The sequence below is a fragment of the Esox lucius genome, chromosome 24 (genome assembly GCF_011004845.1).
Source record: "Esox lucius isolate fEsoLuc1 chromosome 24, fEsoLuc1.pri, whole genome shotgun sequence".
NCBI classification, from domain to species: Eukaryota; Metazoa; Chordata; class Actinopteri; order Esociformes; family Esocidae; genus Esox; species Esox lucius.
Window position 1 is genome coordinate 24,650,009 of NC_047592.1, and position 16,182 is coordinate 24,666,190.

At 40.2% G+C, this 16,182-nt stretch overlaps 1 protein-coding gene across 5 annotated transcripts in view; it reads right to left on the reverse strand.

Annotated features, from left to right (window-relative positions):
* col4a6 (collagen, type IV, alpha 6) overlaps positions 1–16,182 on the reverse strand; it is a 148,068-nt gene that overhangs the window by 71,309 nt on the left and 60,577 nt on the right. For all 5 annotated transcript variants that reach the window (XM_020044247.2, XM_020044246.2, XM_020044245.2 and 2 more), the window contains exon 4: positions 9,969–10,043. In XM_020044247.2, coding sequence (XP_019899806.2) covers positions 9,969–10,043 — 75 coding nt within the window. The remainder of the gene's footprint in view (positions 1–9,968; positions 10,044–16,182) is intronic.

Here is a 16,182-nt window from a genome sequence, read left to right on the forward strand (position 1 = left end):
AGAGAGAGAGAATGAGAGCGAGATAGAGAATGAGAGAGAGAGAATGAGAGCGAGATAGTGAATGAGAGAGAGAGAGAATGAGAGAGAGCGAGAGTGAGATAGAGAATGAGAGAGAGAATGAGAGCGAGAGAGAGAATGAGAGCGAGATAGAGAATGAGAGAGAGAGAGAATGAGAGAGAGCGAGAGTGAGATAGAGAATGAGAGAGAGAATGAGAGCAAGAGAGAGAATGAGAGCGAACACCGGTTACAGGGCTTGTCATTGTTGGCATCTGGTGGTAGCTAATTCACTAAAACAAGACCTGAATTGAAGGGTGGCTATGGATATAAGAAGGCTTTTCAAAAAGAAAAGGTATCATGAAGGCAAGAAGGCGCAGGCGAGGCTAGAGGTGGAGGATGAGGAAGAGTTATCTCCTGTGGCTGGAGCTGTAGCAAAAGATGAGTCAGGATGTGAGAGTGCCTCATCTTACAAGCTCAGGTTGGTCAAGAAGGCTCTTTACAGCTAGCTAGTCTAGCTCAGTGGTTCTGTATGTTTTTGTCACAAAGCATACCATTTATGAAAACAAGTATTTCCAAGGAACCCCTTTACATATGATTATAGTTATGTATATCATCATAAATAAAACTCTTTGAATCCAAGGCACTGGCCAGCTCCCAATGCACACCAGTGTGCGACGGCACACAGTTCGAGAACCACTGGTCTACCCAGCATGCACTCACTGTGATACTGTGGATCATGGGCTATGCATAGAAGGAAAGTAGGATGACATTGCAATATTTAGTTTTTCTGCGATATATATTGCGATATGATAAAATACAGAATGTCTTTACCAGATGACTTGAAAATCTCTATTTGAGAATAATTAATTATTCTAGAATGATTGGGGTGATTTTGTAGAGAACTGCATCTTCATGGAAAAAAATATATAATAATAATAAAATATCTTTTTACCTTTTCACTTATTTTGGGTAGTTTAATTCACCATGGTTCTATTGTATTAATTTAATACTCTTCTATCAATTCAGGCTAAAGTCAGTGATCTAACATGATATGATATTAATAATGCATGTTGCTTACCCTAAAATAAAGGGGCTCATTTGTGAAGCGAAACGTAAATCTTTTTAATTTAAACCATTTGAAAAATGAAAAAGAGCAGCTATACACCAATCCTGAGTGGTTTACAAAAACAAAATACAGTGTTTATAAAACAAATAATGTGTAATAATAAAAGCAAAACCTATCTTGTAATAAATAACATGAATAACATAAAATTAATAACAAATATCAACACAGAACCATTGTATTTCATAAAACATTTTAACGTTTTTTAGCAACAGTGCCTAAGGAAAACCTTGTTGTTCATCATGGCTAGACAAATGCTGATTTAATGTAACTTTTCAATTGTATAAAATCTGGTTTCTTTCTAAACAGAGTACCTAGTAAAATAAATAAATGTATTTCTCACAACTGTAGAATAATATAGTAAATCTAATTATTCAAATACAATAACTTGACCTTAAGCATGTATACATTGCTCACATTAACTTGAAGGTATTTGGCCAAGAATACCAGTCTATTCACCATTACAGGCTTGAGACATGGCCGTTGGCAAGTGGCAATGTTGCCACTTGTATTGAAAATCCTCTCTGAGGGGGAACTTGTAATGGAATGGATAGATACTTGCGTACAAGCTTGGCGAGATGTGGAAAGCTTACTCTGTGTTTTCCACCATGCAAATGGATCTTCCCCTTTGTCTATGGAAGGATTTAGCAGGTAGTTGTTTAATTCTGCTTCACAGCATCCTTGTGGGTCAGAGAGGAATCTCCCTTTGCTGCAGCTCCGCTCTGTTTAAAGAAACTTCCCAAGGACTTATTGGCTTTCTTTGCCTGGGACGTATCAGCAACTTCAGGCTCCACTTCAGTGCTGCTGCTTGATGTCTCCTCCTGGCATTCCATCATTTCTGATGCCACTCTGGCCTTGACTTGGGGCTTGTTGTCTTCACTGATGAAGTCCATCTTGAACCTGGGGTCCAAACAAGAAGCCGCATCTAGCAGCTCCTGAGTAGCTTTGTCTTTATATTTCTCAGTGATGTAGTGCAACATCTCAGGTTTTCAAGGTCTTGGTCAAGTCTGTGTTTCCCTCTTATATTAGCAGCATTGAAGTGTTGAAGAGGTGAAGAACTGGCTTCACATATAATACACTGACATAGTCTTCTCCTGAGAGTGCATCTGTGAAGTCCAGCAGTGGGCCCAGTGACTTACTGACAGATTCCAGGACATCTATATCTTGCCAGTTTAGAATTAGATGCTGTGTCTTCCTGTCCTCAGACAGGATTTGAGTTAAAGCCTTCTGCTGCTATATTATCCTGCTGATCATCTTCTGTCTGGAACCCCATCTTGTTTGGCATTCTGATATGAGGGAATGTGAAGGTAGATTGAGTTCCTTCTGGGCTCTTTCAAGAGCACTTCTGGCCTTCCAGCTGTGAGAGAAGTGACCCACCAGCTTCTTGCAGACACCTGCATCATGGTTAATGCGTCCTTCCTTTTCACTGCATTTTCTAAGAAAAAAAGAAAAGACAAAACAAAGTATTTATTATTTACTTTAATAAATGATTTATAAAAATAAATTGCTCATAAAACTTTTTTGCGAATGATTACACAATTAGTTATTTACAGATACAATGTAGGACTTCTGCATGTATACACCAATAATAAAACACATTAAATCTTATATAACTTATATATCATGAGTTTAGCACTAACTATTTTACTTAAATGCCCCTAAATTTGGGTTATCTTCTTCTGCTTATCTGGGGCTGGGTATAAAATGATCTTTAATTCCATTGTATCTTATTGTAAACAAAAGCAACATTTAAACATTAAAAGATAGCAGAGATATATAGATATGAAAATGCAATAGGATATCAGCCCTGGCAGTCTGTATCCTTTATTCTTCCCCAGCCCCATCCTCTACAATAAAAATATATGAAACTTTTGAAAAAATTTATATTTCAGAACAGGTTGCTAGGTAATAATATGTAACAGTAATAGTATAACAATAGCAACAGTAGTAAAAAAGAATGCGCAATTGGGCATAACTTACCAACTGCAAGATGCAGTCTATGGCCAAAGCACTGCAATCTGGTCCACTTGTTCAGGGCGGCAGCCTTCACCATGTTTGCGGCATTGTCTGTTGTTATACAGACTAGAGGACTCTCATCTAGGCCTCAATCAGCTAAAGCTACTCTCATCCCTGTTGCGGTGTTCTCATTTGTATGATCTTCTGCAAGTCCTGATTAATAAAGTGTACGGTCAGACTTAGGTAGGGCTCCGTTGTACGGCTGGACCACAAGTCCGTTGTTGCTGTATAATACCTGTGACAGCTGTTTCAACTAGTGCCTTGCATTTCTCGTACAGCTCTGGGATGGCAACTTGAGAGAGACTTGTTTTGTGAGATGGCATTACATACCGTTTGTCAAGCGACCGGATCATGATTTTAAAACCCTCTTTAATTGGTAACTATGTTAATTGGTACCATGACTTGGCGACGTGAAATGTTATTGAATCTGTGATTTCTCTCTGCCGTTTGGAACCTTTCTCGTATGGTGTAATACTTTTGCTTTGGACGGCAAGGATTTGTGGTGCCACCTTTAAATGACTGAACAAATTGGTCGTGTTGTGGCAAGAATTGCAAGGCACTCTCGACAAAGTACCTGTTTTTGGTCAACATCATCCTGTCTGTAGCCCAAATATTTACATAAAATTGACGATGCATTCTTTTTGCAACCAAATTCTAAATGTCGGACTTGTAAGCCTGTTCCTCGCTCATCATTTCGTCACACAGAACCTGCATGTCAACCACGTGCAGCAACGAACTCCGTGTTTAAAATAATTATAATTAACTGGGTATCCAATAACCCATAAATCGAAGTAAATTAACTTATATCAGACTGATATAACGCTGGTTTTCCACTGATATATGTTTACCTTACTAAATCGCACGTTGTGTGTTGTGACAATTGTGGATGCGTACATCGCAATGTCGATGCTGAAACGGTATATTGTGCAGCCCTAATAGCACATGTTTAGATTTTTTATTTAATTAAATTCATTTGCACATGTTTATTTTGTAGGCTTGCTGTGTAATGCACATGTTTTTGTATGCATCTTGCACTATTTGAAATGAATTGTTTAGATTTAATTCAGTTCATTGTCTTTTGTGATCACCAAAATGTGATTATTATAAATAAAACCTAATATTGGGGCATGAGGCATCCCGCTGGGTTTAGTGCAAAAAAGCTGCTAGCTGTCGTCGAGCCGCGGGTGAGCCGCTGATCAAGGTTTGTTGGAAGGCATTGTAATGCAAGCGACCCACAGGTGGCCCGACTGTGACACACGCTATTAAAAGAAGCGTCCTGCCGCCAGAGGGCTGCTGGCATGTTGCTTGCTGGGTAGCTAGGTAGCTACCGTACCATAGTTCACTTTCAATAGCAAGCAGAAATATCAAGATAGCAACATGTCGGTACATGCTTCCATTGACACCAGCAAGGTAGGCTGCGTATAATCACTTATTATTATGATTATTACTATTGTTATGTTATTATATTACAATGATATATTATTGTTGTTTTGGATTCTCTCAATCAGCGGCATTGCTCTAAGTTTGCTTGCTGCTAGAAAACTCACACGGTCTGTTTACCCCAGTACTGCCGGTGATAGTGAGACTGCCTATGCCAGCTAACTACGTTGGATTTTATCACACAGTGTGAGTGCTTAGATATTTATGATTTAATGAAAATATTCCAAGAACAATATCAGAAATACAGTTAAAGACTGGATGTCTGATTGACAATGTATAAGTCTAGCAAGCCAGGTAGCTAACTAACGTTACTACTGGCTGGAGTTTTTTTTTCATTTTCCTTGCTTTTTCGTCCAAAATCTTAGTTCACCTTTTTTATAAATACTCATTAGAAAGTGCCACAGATTAATACATTTAGCTTAGAAACACCTCTGGGTCACAGTATAGGAAGAAGAGGAAAGATGTGGAAGAAAGATGACAGACATTTTAGTGCTATGTTTTCATTGACATTTTTAAAGGCATCTGTCTCTGCTTTTAGCTTTTTGAAATATAGTCAAATCAATCAATCAATCAAATTTATTTATAAAGTTATTTTTACAACAGCAGTACTTTACAGAGACACCCGGCCTTAAACCCCAAGGAGCAAACAACAGTAGTGTTGGATTTCAGTGGCTAGGAAAAACTCCCTAAGAAGGCCGAATTGTAGGAAGAAACCTAGAGAGGACCCAGGCTCAGAGGGGTGACCAGTCCTCTTCTGGCTGTGCCGGGTGAGATATTAAGAGTCCAATTGGAATCATAAATAAATGTCTCTGGGCTAAATCCAGAGTCTATTTGATTCTAGACTAGGTCAAAAGTATGACCAGATGGACAAGGATAGGGACAGCAACGGGCCCCCCAAACCAGGTACTCCGCAGATGTGGACCAGGACCTCATCTCCTCCTAAAATGTAAAACTGGAGGAGACTGAGAAAAGTTAGAAGTGCATTCCTCATGTCCCCCAGCACAATAATATAGCAGCGTAACACCTTGGAACTGAGACGAGGGGGGGTCCGGCGACACTGTGGCCCTACCCGGGGGAGGCCCCGGACAGGGCCCAACAGGCAGGAAAATCAATCCAACCACATTGCCAGGCATCAACCAAAGGGACACCCACCAACCGCAACCCCCCTGAATGAGGGCCGAGTATTGTCAGCAGCGTACAGCCCAATTGCACAAGTGCGCAACAGAGAGTCAACAACAAGCCAGTGACTCTTCCCCCGAAAGGCATTGGAGGGAGGGCATCCCAGTGGCGACGAGAGCCCACCTGGCAAGACAGCAAGGGTGGACAGTATCAAGCCTACTGGTCACCTTCACGCCCCCGGACCAGGCTACACCTAATTATAAACCGTGCTGTAGAGATGAGTTTTTAGTAGACACTTGAAAGTTTGCACTGAGTTTGCATTTCTAACCTTAATTGGCAGATCCTTCCACAGTAGTGGAGTTCTATGAGAAAAGGCCCAGCCGCCAGCTGTTTGTTTAGAAATTCTAGGTACAATTAAAAGGCCTGCATCTTGCGATCGTAGGTTACGTGTAGGTATGTATGGCTGGATCATTTCAGCAAGGTAAGTAGGAGCAAGTCCATGTATTGATTTATAGGTTACAGTAAAACCTTAAAATCAGCCCTAACCCTAACAGGCAGCCAATGTAAGGACGTTAGGACAGGAGTAATGTGTTCAGATTTTTTTGTTCTAGTTAGGATTCTAGCAGCCGTGTGCAGCACGAATTGAAGTTTATTTAGTAATTTGTCTGGATAACCAGAGAGAAGAGCTTTGCAGTAACCTAGTCTAGAAGTAACGAAAGCATGGATTAATTTCTCTGCATCAGTTTTTGATAGAAAGTTTCAAATTTTTGCAATGATGAAAATGAAAATAAGCAACTCTTGAGACATACTTTATATGTTCTTCAAAGGAGAGTTCACCACCCCTAGCTGGGAGGGGGCCAGAGACAATTACTCGATGCCGACACATCTTTCTAGCTAGTTTACACGCTGATGCTATGTTCTGCTTCGTAACCTGACTGTTTCATCCTAACATCGTTGGTGGCAACGTGAATAACAATATCTCTGTACTCTCTATACTTGCCAGTTTTAGACTTCGCTAGCACACTTGTATTTATTTTCTGTTTATAAAAGTAAAATTAAAGTGTTATTTCCCCTAGAGCTGGCATGTTCCTTTTGGGAGAGCGACATTTAGAGGTCTGAATAGCTCACATAAAAAGAAGGCGTTATCATACTGTATATAAAGAGATTTATCATATAGTGTATCAACACTGATATGTTAATTGAACTCTTTGTTTGCCTTACATTATTACAGAAACATTTTAAAGGTATTTTGTCAAATAATATGTCAAATAATATGTCTCAGCAGCTTAACAGAATGCTAGCAAAGGTACATGTATCACTTTTCTTTCACACATACCCAGATGACCTACATACCAAATTTCATGCCTTTAAGTCATTAAGATCTTCACACTGACCTAACAAAGTCAGTATTTTGTGATTGTGCCACCCTCTGGGAATCAGCGTAATTTGTTAAATGTTGGATCTCAACGACTAGGTGCAGCCTTTTCTCAAATATTTGGGGGACGGGACAGAGCAGGTAAAAGAGTTCTTTTAAGGTCTTTGAGAAAATCTCGGGAAATATTCTTGTTGGCCAGGGTCCAGGATTGCCTAGCTTGAATCCCAGGGGAAAATTCCTGTTGGCCAATGTCCAGACCAAGTCACTTAAACCTGTCCTCAGGGACCGGCAGACGTTTCACATTTTTGTTGGAACTCATCTGATTAACCAAATCAAGGGAGTGATAATTAGTTCACAAGTTGAATCAGGTTTGCCAGCTCTGGAATAGTTCAAAAACATGGAATACCTGCCTGTCCCTGAGGAGAGGTTTGAGAACCCCTTTACAAACCACACCTAGATAAAAGGCATGATAGGGATTGTGTGCTGTGCTGTGTGGGTGTGGGTGGGTGGGTATGTGTGGCTGTGGGTGTCTGTGTGTGTGCTTGTGCATGCATCCGCACACACTGATGTGTTTGTTCAGTGCGTGTCTGTGTTAGCCTGATTCTCTATTGCAAGCCATACACTCCAGGGCACAGCATAGCTAGACAGTAAGACAGACAGGAATTGTTCAGACCTGTTCAAGTAGTGCCCATCTAATATTGATAATGATCTAATTAACTTTCGACCGTCCTTTTTTTTATACTAAGAATAGGAGTCTGTGCCTGGCAGAGAAGCAGGAGAGATCTATCTTGGAGCACTGAAGTAATAAAACTTGTTTTTGCCGGACCGCGTAAGCAGAGTCAGCCAAGAAGAGCCTGAGTGAGCGACCGAGCGACTACCCCTTGTTAAACAGCGTAGTGGTTAGAGATGCGGTCTTCCAAACAAACGACCTGTGATCAAGTCTTGCTGCAGACATAACAAATTAGGCATTAGGGCTGTTCAGAATAGACAAAAAAGTTGCTGGCTACAACCTTCAGTAGCTACGTTATAGGAAGCCTAAAATAAAACAGTTTACGGTTATATTGTGACTATTTCTGGTGGATTTCCAAAGTACGCATCCATGCATGCTTTTAGGGTTATAGCATACAGATCACAACCCCTTGCACAGTAAAAAAGGGGTTTCCACGATTCTCACTTTTCACTTGACGAAAAAGTTACTTTCACCTACATTGATAGTTATTGTATCAATGTCATTCACAAATAAAAGAAAAATGAATGTTGTGCCATTTGAAATATAAATAGCTTTGACATTGTAAAGTTATTCTTCAGTCTCGCTAGCAATTGCAAAATTCTTATGACTATTCCATGTAATAAGTAGATACTAGTAGGCCTATTACTGGCTAATAAAAGCCATACAATTCATAGCTGCTATTTGTGGTGGAAGTAAACTTAATAAGAAACGTTAGTAATTTTAACACAATGCTTAATGGTGTACTGCTAAATATTCAAACTTGGCGTGACGTTAATGCGTGACAAAATTATTTAATTTCAAGACGAGGTAGTATGTCCCAATTGGATCCAATACTGGCATACTAACTTACTATTTTCAAAACAGTATGTACTTTACCATCATTTGCGAAGTACATACTTGTAGTGCGTAGTATGTGATTTGAGATTCAGGCAATGCCTTCGATTCATCGTAGTTCACATACTGTAGCGTAGTGGTTAGATATTCAACTGTTATTGTATGGACGACCATCTACAGTAATCATTGTACAAAAGTACACTTTAGTTCTGTTAATAAACGTTCTGTTGCCCACATTATTTCAGCAAAAATTTTATAACTGGGATAAAAGTAGCATTTGGAGACTATGGTGGACTGACTACCAGCCAGCCCTGTGTTCTTGTGGGATTATCCCCAACCTTCAGTGTTTTGACCCCGGTTAGTTTCTCCTCTCAGATGTTCCAATTTTTGTCTCTCAGAAAAATTATCCACTCTGTACTTTTCAGCCGTCACACAACAATATCCACTCTATAATAACATGAATCTCATATATTTAAGAGAATAATTGTATTACGTGACCCTTTTATACTGTTATTGTGTTCTAAAGAAACGAACCAGCCATGGAGTGATTGGAGTTATTGTTTTTGTTATAGGTACTGTATAGCTATTAGCTAGCCATCTGCAGTAATATTTGTACAAGATTAAACTTTAGTTACGTAAATAAACGTTCTGTTGCCCACACTATTTCAGCAAAAACATGAATAGCTGGGGTAAAAGTTGCATTTGGAGACTATGTGGAGGTGTACTGACTACTAACAGTACACTTTAGTTCTGTTAATAAACATTCTATTGTCCACGTTATTTCAGCAAAAATTTAACAGATGAGGTAAAATTTGCATTTCCTCAATTTAAATAGCTTAATGGTTAATGACACAGTCTGTCACACAGGATAACGTGGATCAAAACCAGCTGGGGACAACATTCATCCTTTTAATTTTAGGCCGGCTGAATTAGACTTGCCTGATTCCTCTTCTGGTTTATTATTTCAGAGTGTTTTGGAGAACGAAGAAAAAGAAAAAAGTTTGAATGTAAATGGTTAAGATGTTGGAGAGGGAAAACACGCAAATTGATGCAAATTAATCTCTAGTAATTAAAAGATCTAACTAATTTTGACTGAAGACAGCTGAGACCTTATATAAAACTGATGTGGGAGAACATGTCGGCTTTTGGCTTGACTGAACCATATTACACAGTCAATGTAGAGAGATGAGTTAAAAATGTGAGCAAATTGTGTACTGGGGCATGAGTGTCCATTTCATTCCACATCAATGAGACTGACAGTAAAGGTGAATGTGAGAGAGAGAGAGAAAATGGGTGAAGGTGGAGTGAAGATAAGTAATATATTCATGTCTTGCCCGGCTGCCTTTCTCTGGGTTACAGATGCATCCTCCACTGCAGTCCAGCCCATTACAAGCTTCTCCTGTGATCCCCTGGACAGAGAGAGAGACATTGTTAGAATTACATCCTCTAATGTGCCATTTAGCGCACATTTCTATCAGAAGCGATTCACAGTAGTGCACAGACACATTTTCATGTGGGAATCACAACAACGACGTTGCAAACCCCACACTCACCCAACCAAGCAACGCAGACACATCTTGCCACAGCTTCAACAGTTTTATTGGGTGTATCGGCCTCCGGCTAGCGGTTAGCCTTTGTCAATGGACATCGGTGTGAATACAGTTCAAACAGGTCGTTGGAGATACAACCCAACGACAATCACAGCCACAATGTCACTGAACAGACACATCTTTTGAGTGGGAAAGACAAGACAAGTAATCCACACGTGGAGGTGACATCATATTCTCTGACTCTCTCTCACAGACATACATACACTCTTAAGTATGCGAGTAGCGAATTGTCAGAGATTGCACTGCTTACTTGAAAGACAGTGATGAAATCCATAAAATACAAACGCACATACATGCTAATTAAATGTCCCCTTTCACCAGCTCACGTCTTCAGGAGAAAAGTGGTAGTGAAAAGATGGATGTCGAGGCCAACGTAGATGAGCGGGCAAAATGTGAAAGGGTCTATTCAATTCACGTGCAGTTTGGAAACCAACAGGTGTGGAGAGGGAGAAAAACTGGCAAAAGTTCTGCATATACACACAGCGATATACTGCTCTAAGACTATTTTACTGTGCGTTTATTGCATTTGTCACATGTCCTCCTGCTAATTTCATATTTATTTTCTCAGCTTCCTTTAGGATAAGAGGACTGGGTTATCCAAGAACAAGATATAGGGGGAGGGGTAAAATAAAGAGAGAGAGAGAAGGAGAGTGAGGGAATATTGGTCAGCTCCTCGCTGAGCTGACCAATCCCTTTCAGGGGTAGAGACCCTCTTCGATTGATGATCAAAACGAGAGAGAGGGAGAAAGAGAGAGACGGGGAGAGTGAGATAGAGAGAGAAAAAAATTTACAGATTGAGAAAGAGAGAGAGAGAGAACGTCACAGCAACACAGCGATTAAACCTAGGCCAGACCTACAGTACCACCAGACAAATACCTTTAAGTCTGCTGGTACCGTACCTTTCGACTGCTAAATGTAATTTGCTTTGCCTTGGGTCAACAGAACCAATGAAATGGGATGTTTGCATGTTAGCCAGATAATGCATCCATGTTCTTGGTTTTTGTTGCAGGTACGATGTCACTGAAACAAATACATATTTCACATATTTGAAATGTCCAGAAGTGAAGACAAACAGAGAGAGAGAGACTGGATGCTGGCTGCTCTGAAAAGTAGATTACAATTAAAATGGAGGTTTTAAAGTGCTCTTCTTAGCGTTCAAGACGTGAGTTTGATAGGGCCATTGAAAACGAATACACAAGACTGCAGCTAAATCATTTCCCTTAGTTGCAATGCTCAGACTTTATAATCCATTCTAACATTACTTAAAAAGCACATGGGCCATCTCACGCATACAAACTTCTATTCAAAGCACAAGCCCCTGGAGCATAAAACTTTGAAAAGATGTTGAAAAAACATCTTTCAAATGATTTGCTCACTATGAGGCGATTGGCCCTTTCTCTGAAACCAAATGCTGTCATTCTGGCATTAGAGAATGATATGAAACACAGCTGCAGACGCCTACGAACAATTAATGCTCACACATAAACACTCAGTAAATCTGTAGGTCAGTCGATATCGAGACCATCTGAGAAACAGAACAATGCATTAGGGTGGAATATAGTGGATACATACTGAGACTATTAACCAGAGATTTGTTCCAGGCAAGAAGCTATAGGGGCCACTAGAGGTCAAGGGTCATGAGTGGCGTTACAATGCAATTAGAGACTGCCCAGTTCCGGGGGGGCAGGATGCCGTTGATTTGGAAGGCCTGTATGGATGGTGGTTGTGAGAGAGTTGGTTGCAACAATCACGTGTGAGTCAGTGTTTGCGATGAGCAAAGGCCTTTCGTAAAACTCTCACATATTATTTTTATTACATTGATTTGAACTGGGACCACAATACATACATCTCAGTATCCTAGACAGATTTTTCTGTCTTTGTATTTCACAGGGGGTAAGGTGGTGAGTGAAAGTTATTGTTGTGTCTTGGTACGATGGTGAGTGTGAACATTATTGTTGATTCTCGGTAAACTGGTGGGTGTGAGCGTTATTGTTGTGTCTCGGTACAAGGCTGAGTGAACGTTATTATTGTGTCTGGTGGTACACTGGTGAGTGTGAACGTTATTGTTGTGTCTGGTGGTACACTGGTGAGTGTGAACGTTATTGTTGTGTCTGGTGGTACACTGGTGAGTGTGAATGTTATTGTTGTGTCTGGTGGTACACTGGTGAGTATGAACGTTATTGTTGTGTCTGGTGGTACACTGGTGAGTATGAACGGTATTGTTGTGTCTGGTGGTACACCGGTGAGTATGAACGTTATTGTTGTGTCTGGCCAAATTGACATAAGTGTGTGTCTGCAAAACAAGATGGCTAGCTAGCTACCTCCTCAAACTCTTGACCTCTCTGTCACCGGGAGGGGGCTCTCATAAAAAAATACAATTGGGCAGGGGGGTGGTTGCCTTCTCTTCCCTCTCGCTGTTGGCCCTGCCCTCTCTTTTCCTCCTCTCCTGTGATCTCCATACCCATCCAAATCACAGTGACAGAAGCAGGGCAAGATTACTCCACTGAAGGGATAGAGAATGAGAGAGAAAGGGACATGCAAAGGGATTTCACTAAACAACTTCAAGAGAATTCAACATTCTACGAAAGAGAGGCCACATGTACGACCAAAACATGCTCAGAGGAGCGCGTGTATACAAACTCACCCACTCACCTGCCAAACAAGGTATACAACCAGAAGAGAACTAGAACGCAGAGAAGGAATGAAAGAACAAACAAAAAGAGAAGCACTTCTCCTTCAACCAGCTTCAGATCAAGATAACCCGTGACCTGGTGGCATTACTTCAGTCATGGAGTCACCTTTAACCTCTCCCCATTCAGCTCTGAGTCCCGTCCAAATCCTCATGTGATAATGCACACTGCCTGCCTGGCTGTATTGGGATGCCATTCAATTGTGTGCATGTGTGTTATAAAGAATTTTCCATTAAAAGACACCACACCTCAAAATTCTTCAAACACTTTCTCTGCTTTCCCCAAATTACAATGAAAAGGCACTGGTTGAATGGACAATAGGGTTCACATTTAGATGTAATCTCCCCACACACAAACACAGACACTTCAGGGTGAGGGAAAAGGATTTACTTCACTCCCAGAAAAACAAGGTGACAGAGACAGAGAGCGAGAAGAGGTTTCGTTTTACGTGTTCAAGTAGAGCCTGCCAGGGACTGGGTGAGCTCTTGAAGTGGGTGAAATGTGTTTTTGTGTTTTGAATGTGGAGTTCATAAAAAACTACATACACACGCACAATTACCTTTAACCTGCCATCGTCAATATCGGTCCAACCTTTCATAGAAATGTTTGTTTGAACTTTTAAGTTATCACCGTTTACATTTTGTCTCAGAACCCATAGCTGATATGCATCAATGAATCCCGATGGCTTTATATTTCACAGATTAAATACTAGGGGCCCATCGGTCGGGACTTATCATGGTTTGTGGGTCACGGTAACTGTACTGTTTCGGTATGAATGACGTCATCATGTTAGAAGTGTATCCATTTGAGAAGCCGACCGTGGCAAAGCAATGCTTGCAGACTGTACATTGCTTATGGTCTTCTTACCCTAATCAACGTATTGAAAGCTGAATCCAAAATGTTTCCACCCAGTGAATTTGAAAGACGACGGTGCCTCTTCAAATTTGCTTCTCTCGGTCTCGCTAGCGCTCGCCATTGGCACGTTGGAGCTGAGAGAATATTTGTTTTCAGATTACCTTATCTTTATGGGGCCAGTATGTCGGCGGGTCCTTAAAGGGATAGTTCATCCAGAAATCATATCTATCCAAAAAATCACTTACCAAAAAAGAAAGATTCCAGTTAATTCCAGTTTCAAATGTAAAAAAAAGTATTCAGCAGTATGTCTTCATGTTACTTTAGACAAGTCTAAGTCAAGTCTGAAGTATTTTAAGCATTATAGAATATAGTTATAGTCTATTTGTCCAAAGCAAGTCCTTTCAACCTAAGGTGCACTTTTTGGGGATTACTATTATTTTATGGGCTATTCTAAATCAGAAGTTGATAATCTAGTACACTAATACCGAATCTAATATTCTATCTGCTGTTAGCCAAACTGTCTGACACTTTTTCATAGGTTAGCCATTAGCTAACAACTCTTTGTGCTCTGTATGGTTATATATGTTAGCTAGTTATTAGGTATTGTAACTAACCAGCTGGCAAAGATTAGAAACAGGGCCAATTCTTGACAGCAAGCTAACATTAGACTGAATGTAAAAACATCTTTGTAGCTAAATTCTATTACGAATGGAACAGATGCACTGTCGAAAAATATTAAAGCTGACTTTCAACTTTAATCGCTTGAGCTACCAGACCACAACAAGATGGTAAGGCAGTTTTTTCCCCCTTAGTTTTAGCTATTCTATATTTACCTTCCAAGGCACAAGTCCAATGACTACAAGTCCAAGTCAAGTCTCAAGTCTTTTGAACAGATTGCAAGTCAAGTCACAAGTCAATTTATTGGTGACTTATGTGTGACTTGAGTCCAAGTCTGTGACTTGATTCACCAACTCTGGTCTCCAGCACCCCAGGAGTTATGAGGGGGTGAAATCCGGATGATCAAGAACACATCTTGGAACGAGTCCAGCTTCAGGGACTGGGTCATTCATGGTTTACAGCTTTGGAATCAATAGTTCCCATTAGTTGCAACAAAAGCATTCCGTTTCGGTTGGCATTAGATTCCATGATCCAAAATTACACCACCATCCTCTGGACATTCTGGGCAAGGGTTGGTGATTAACTGGTTCACCATTGTCAGCAGCTCTTATAGCTGATGTCAATTCATCCTCTGTGTATTCTGGTTCGAACAAGTAAGGTTCTAACCCCAGAAAAAGCCTTCATATTTATGAATTTTCCTTTTTCTCTCAAGTAAGTATATCAATGACGAAATAGCTAACTTGCTTCCTAGCTAGTGAATACTACCTTTTATTTACTGTGACATATAAACCTCCTCTTCCTAAAAGAATGCACAGATTGATGCAGTTGTGAACAAATCTGACTGGTAAACACAGGAAGAACCTATTTTTTGAAATTACAAACATATCGCGAAACATACAACTTTTTCAGAGGAATACAAAATTGTCATGTTCGTTGAGTTAAACAACACCACTAGTCTTAGTGGAGAGTTTTGGAGTAGTTTTCTGCTTGCAATGCAGCTTGGCTGTAGTGGGACGCACAGTTTCCAATCATGAATTTGGACGATGCTAAGAATGTTAATTACAGCCTGGGACAGAGATGAATAATGGATGGTTGGAAAAAATGACTATGTCCATTCAAGACTAACTTTTGGTGATTCTTTTGGATAAATATGATTTTTAGAAAAACTATCCATTTCCATCCATCCATCCATCATCTTCCGCTTATCCGGGGCCGGGTCGCGGAGGCAGCAAAAACTATCCATTTAAAAAGTCAAATGAATTAATCAAAAACAAAAGGCCTTGAAAAGTCTTAAAGTGTCTGATTTTGTCATTTTAAAATAGGGTGACGAGATAACAGGTTTGCCTGGGATTGTCCCGGTTTCAATTTGGGTGTCCCGGGTCCCGACAAAAATCGGTAAAACACAAAAATCTCCCAGTTTTTGACATTCACTATTGTCCCGGCTTCCACCACAATTAAAATAATTATAATAATAGGTTTATAATTATACTGTTTCCACATACGAGTCAGAGATAAAAACAAATAACTGCCTAGAACAGCGTAGCAAAAGCAACAACTATTATCAAAGCTCAAAGCACACTCACCAACCACAAGCATGCATGATTACCAACAGGCATGCATAAGTGCATTCATGTGTGCCTGCATTAACATGCAGTTAAACAAGGGTCCCGGTTTGTGGGTCTGAAAATGTGGTCACCCTATTTTAAAGGTCATAAAGTTTTAAGTACGGTTAGCATTGTAAAGAGGTGTGGTTTGTGAGTGTGGTTTGTGAACAC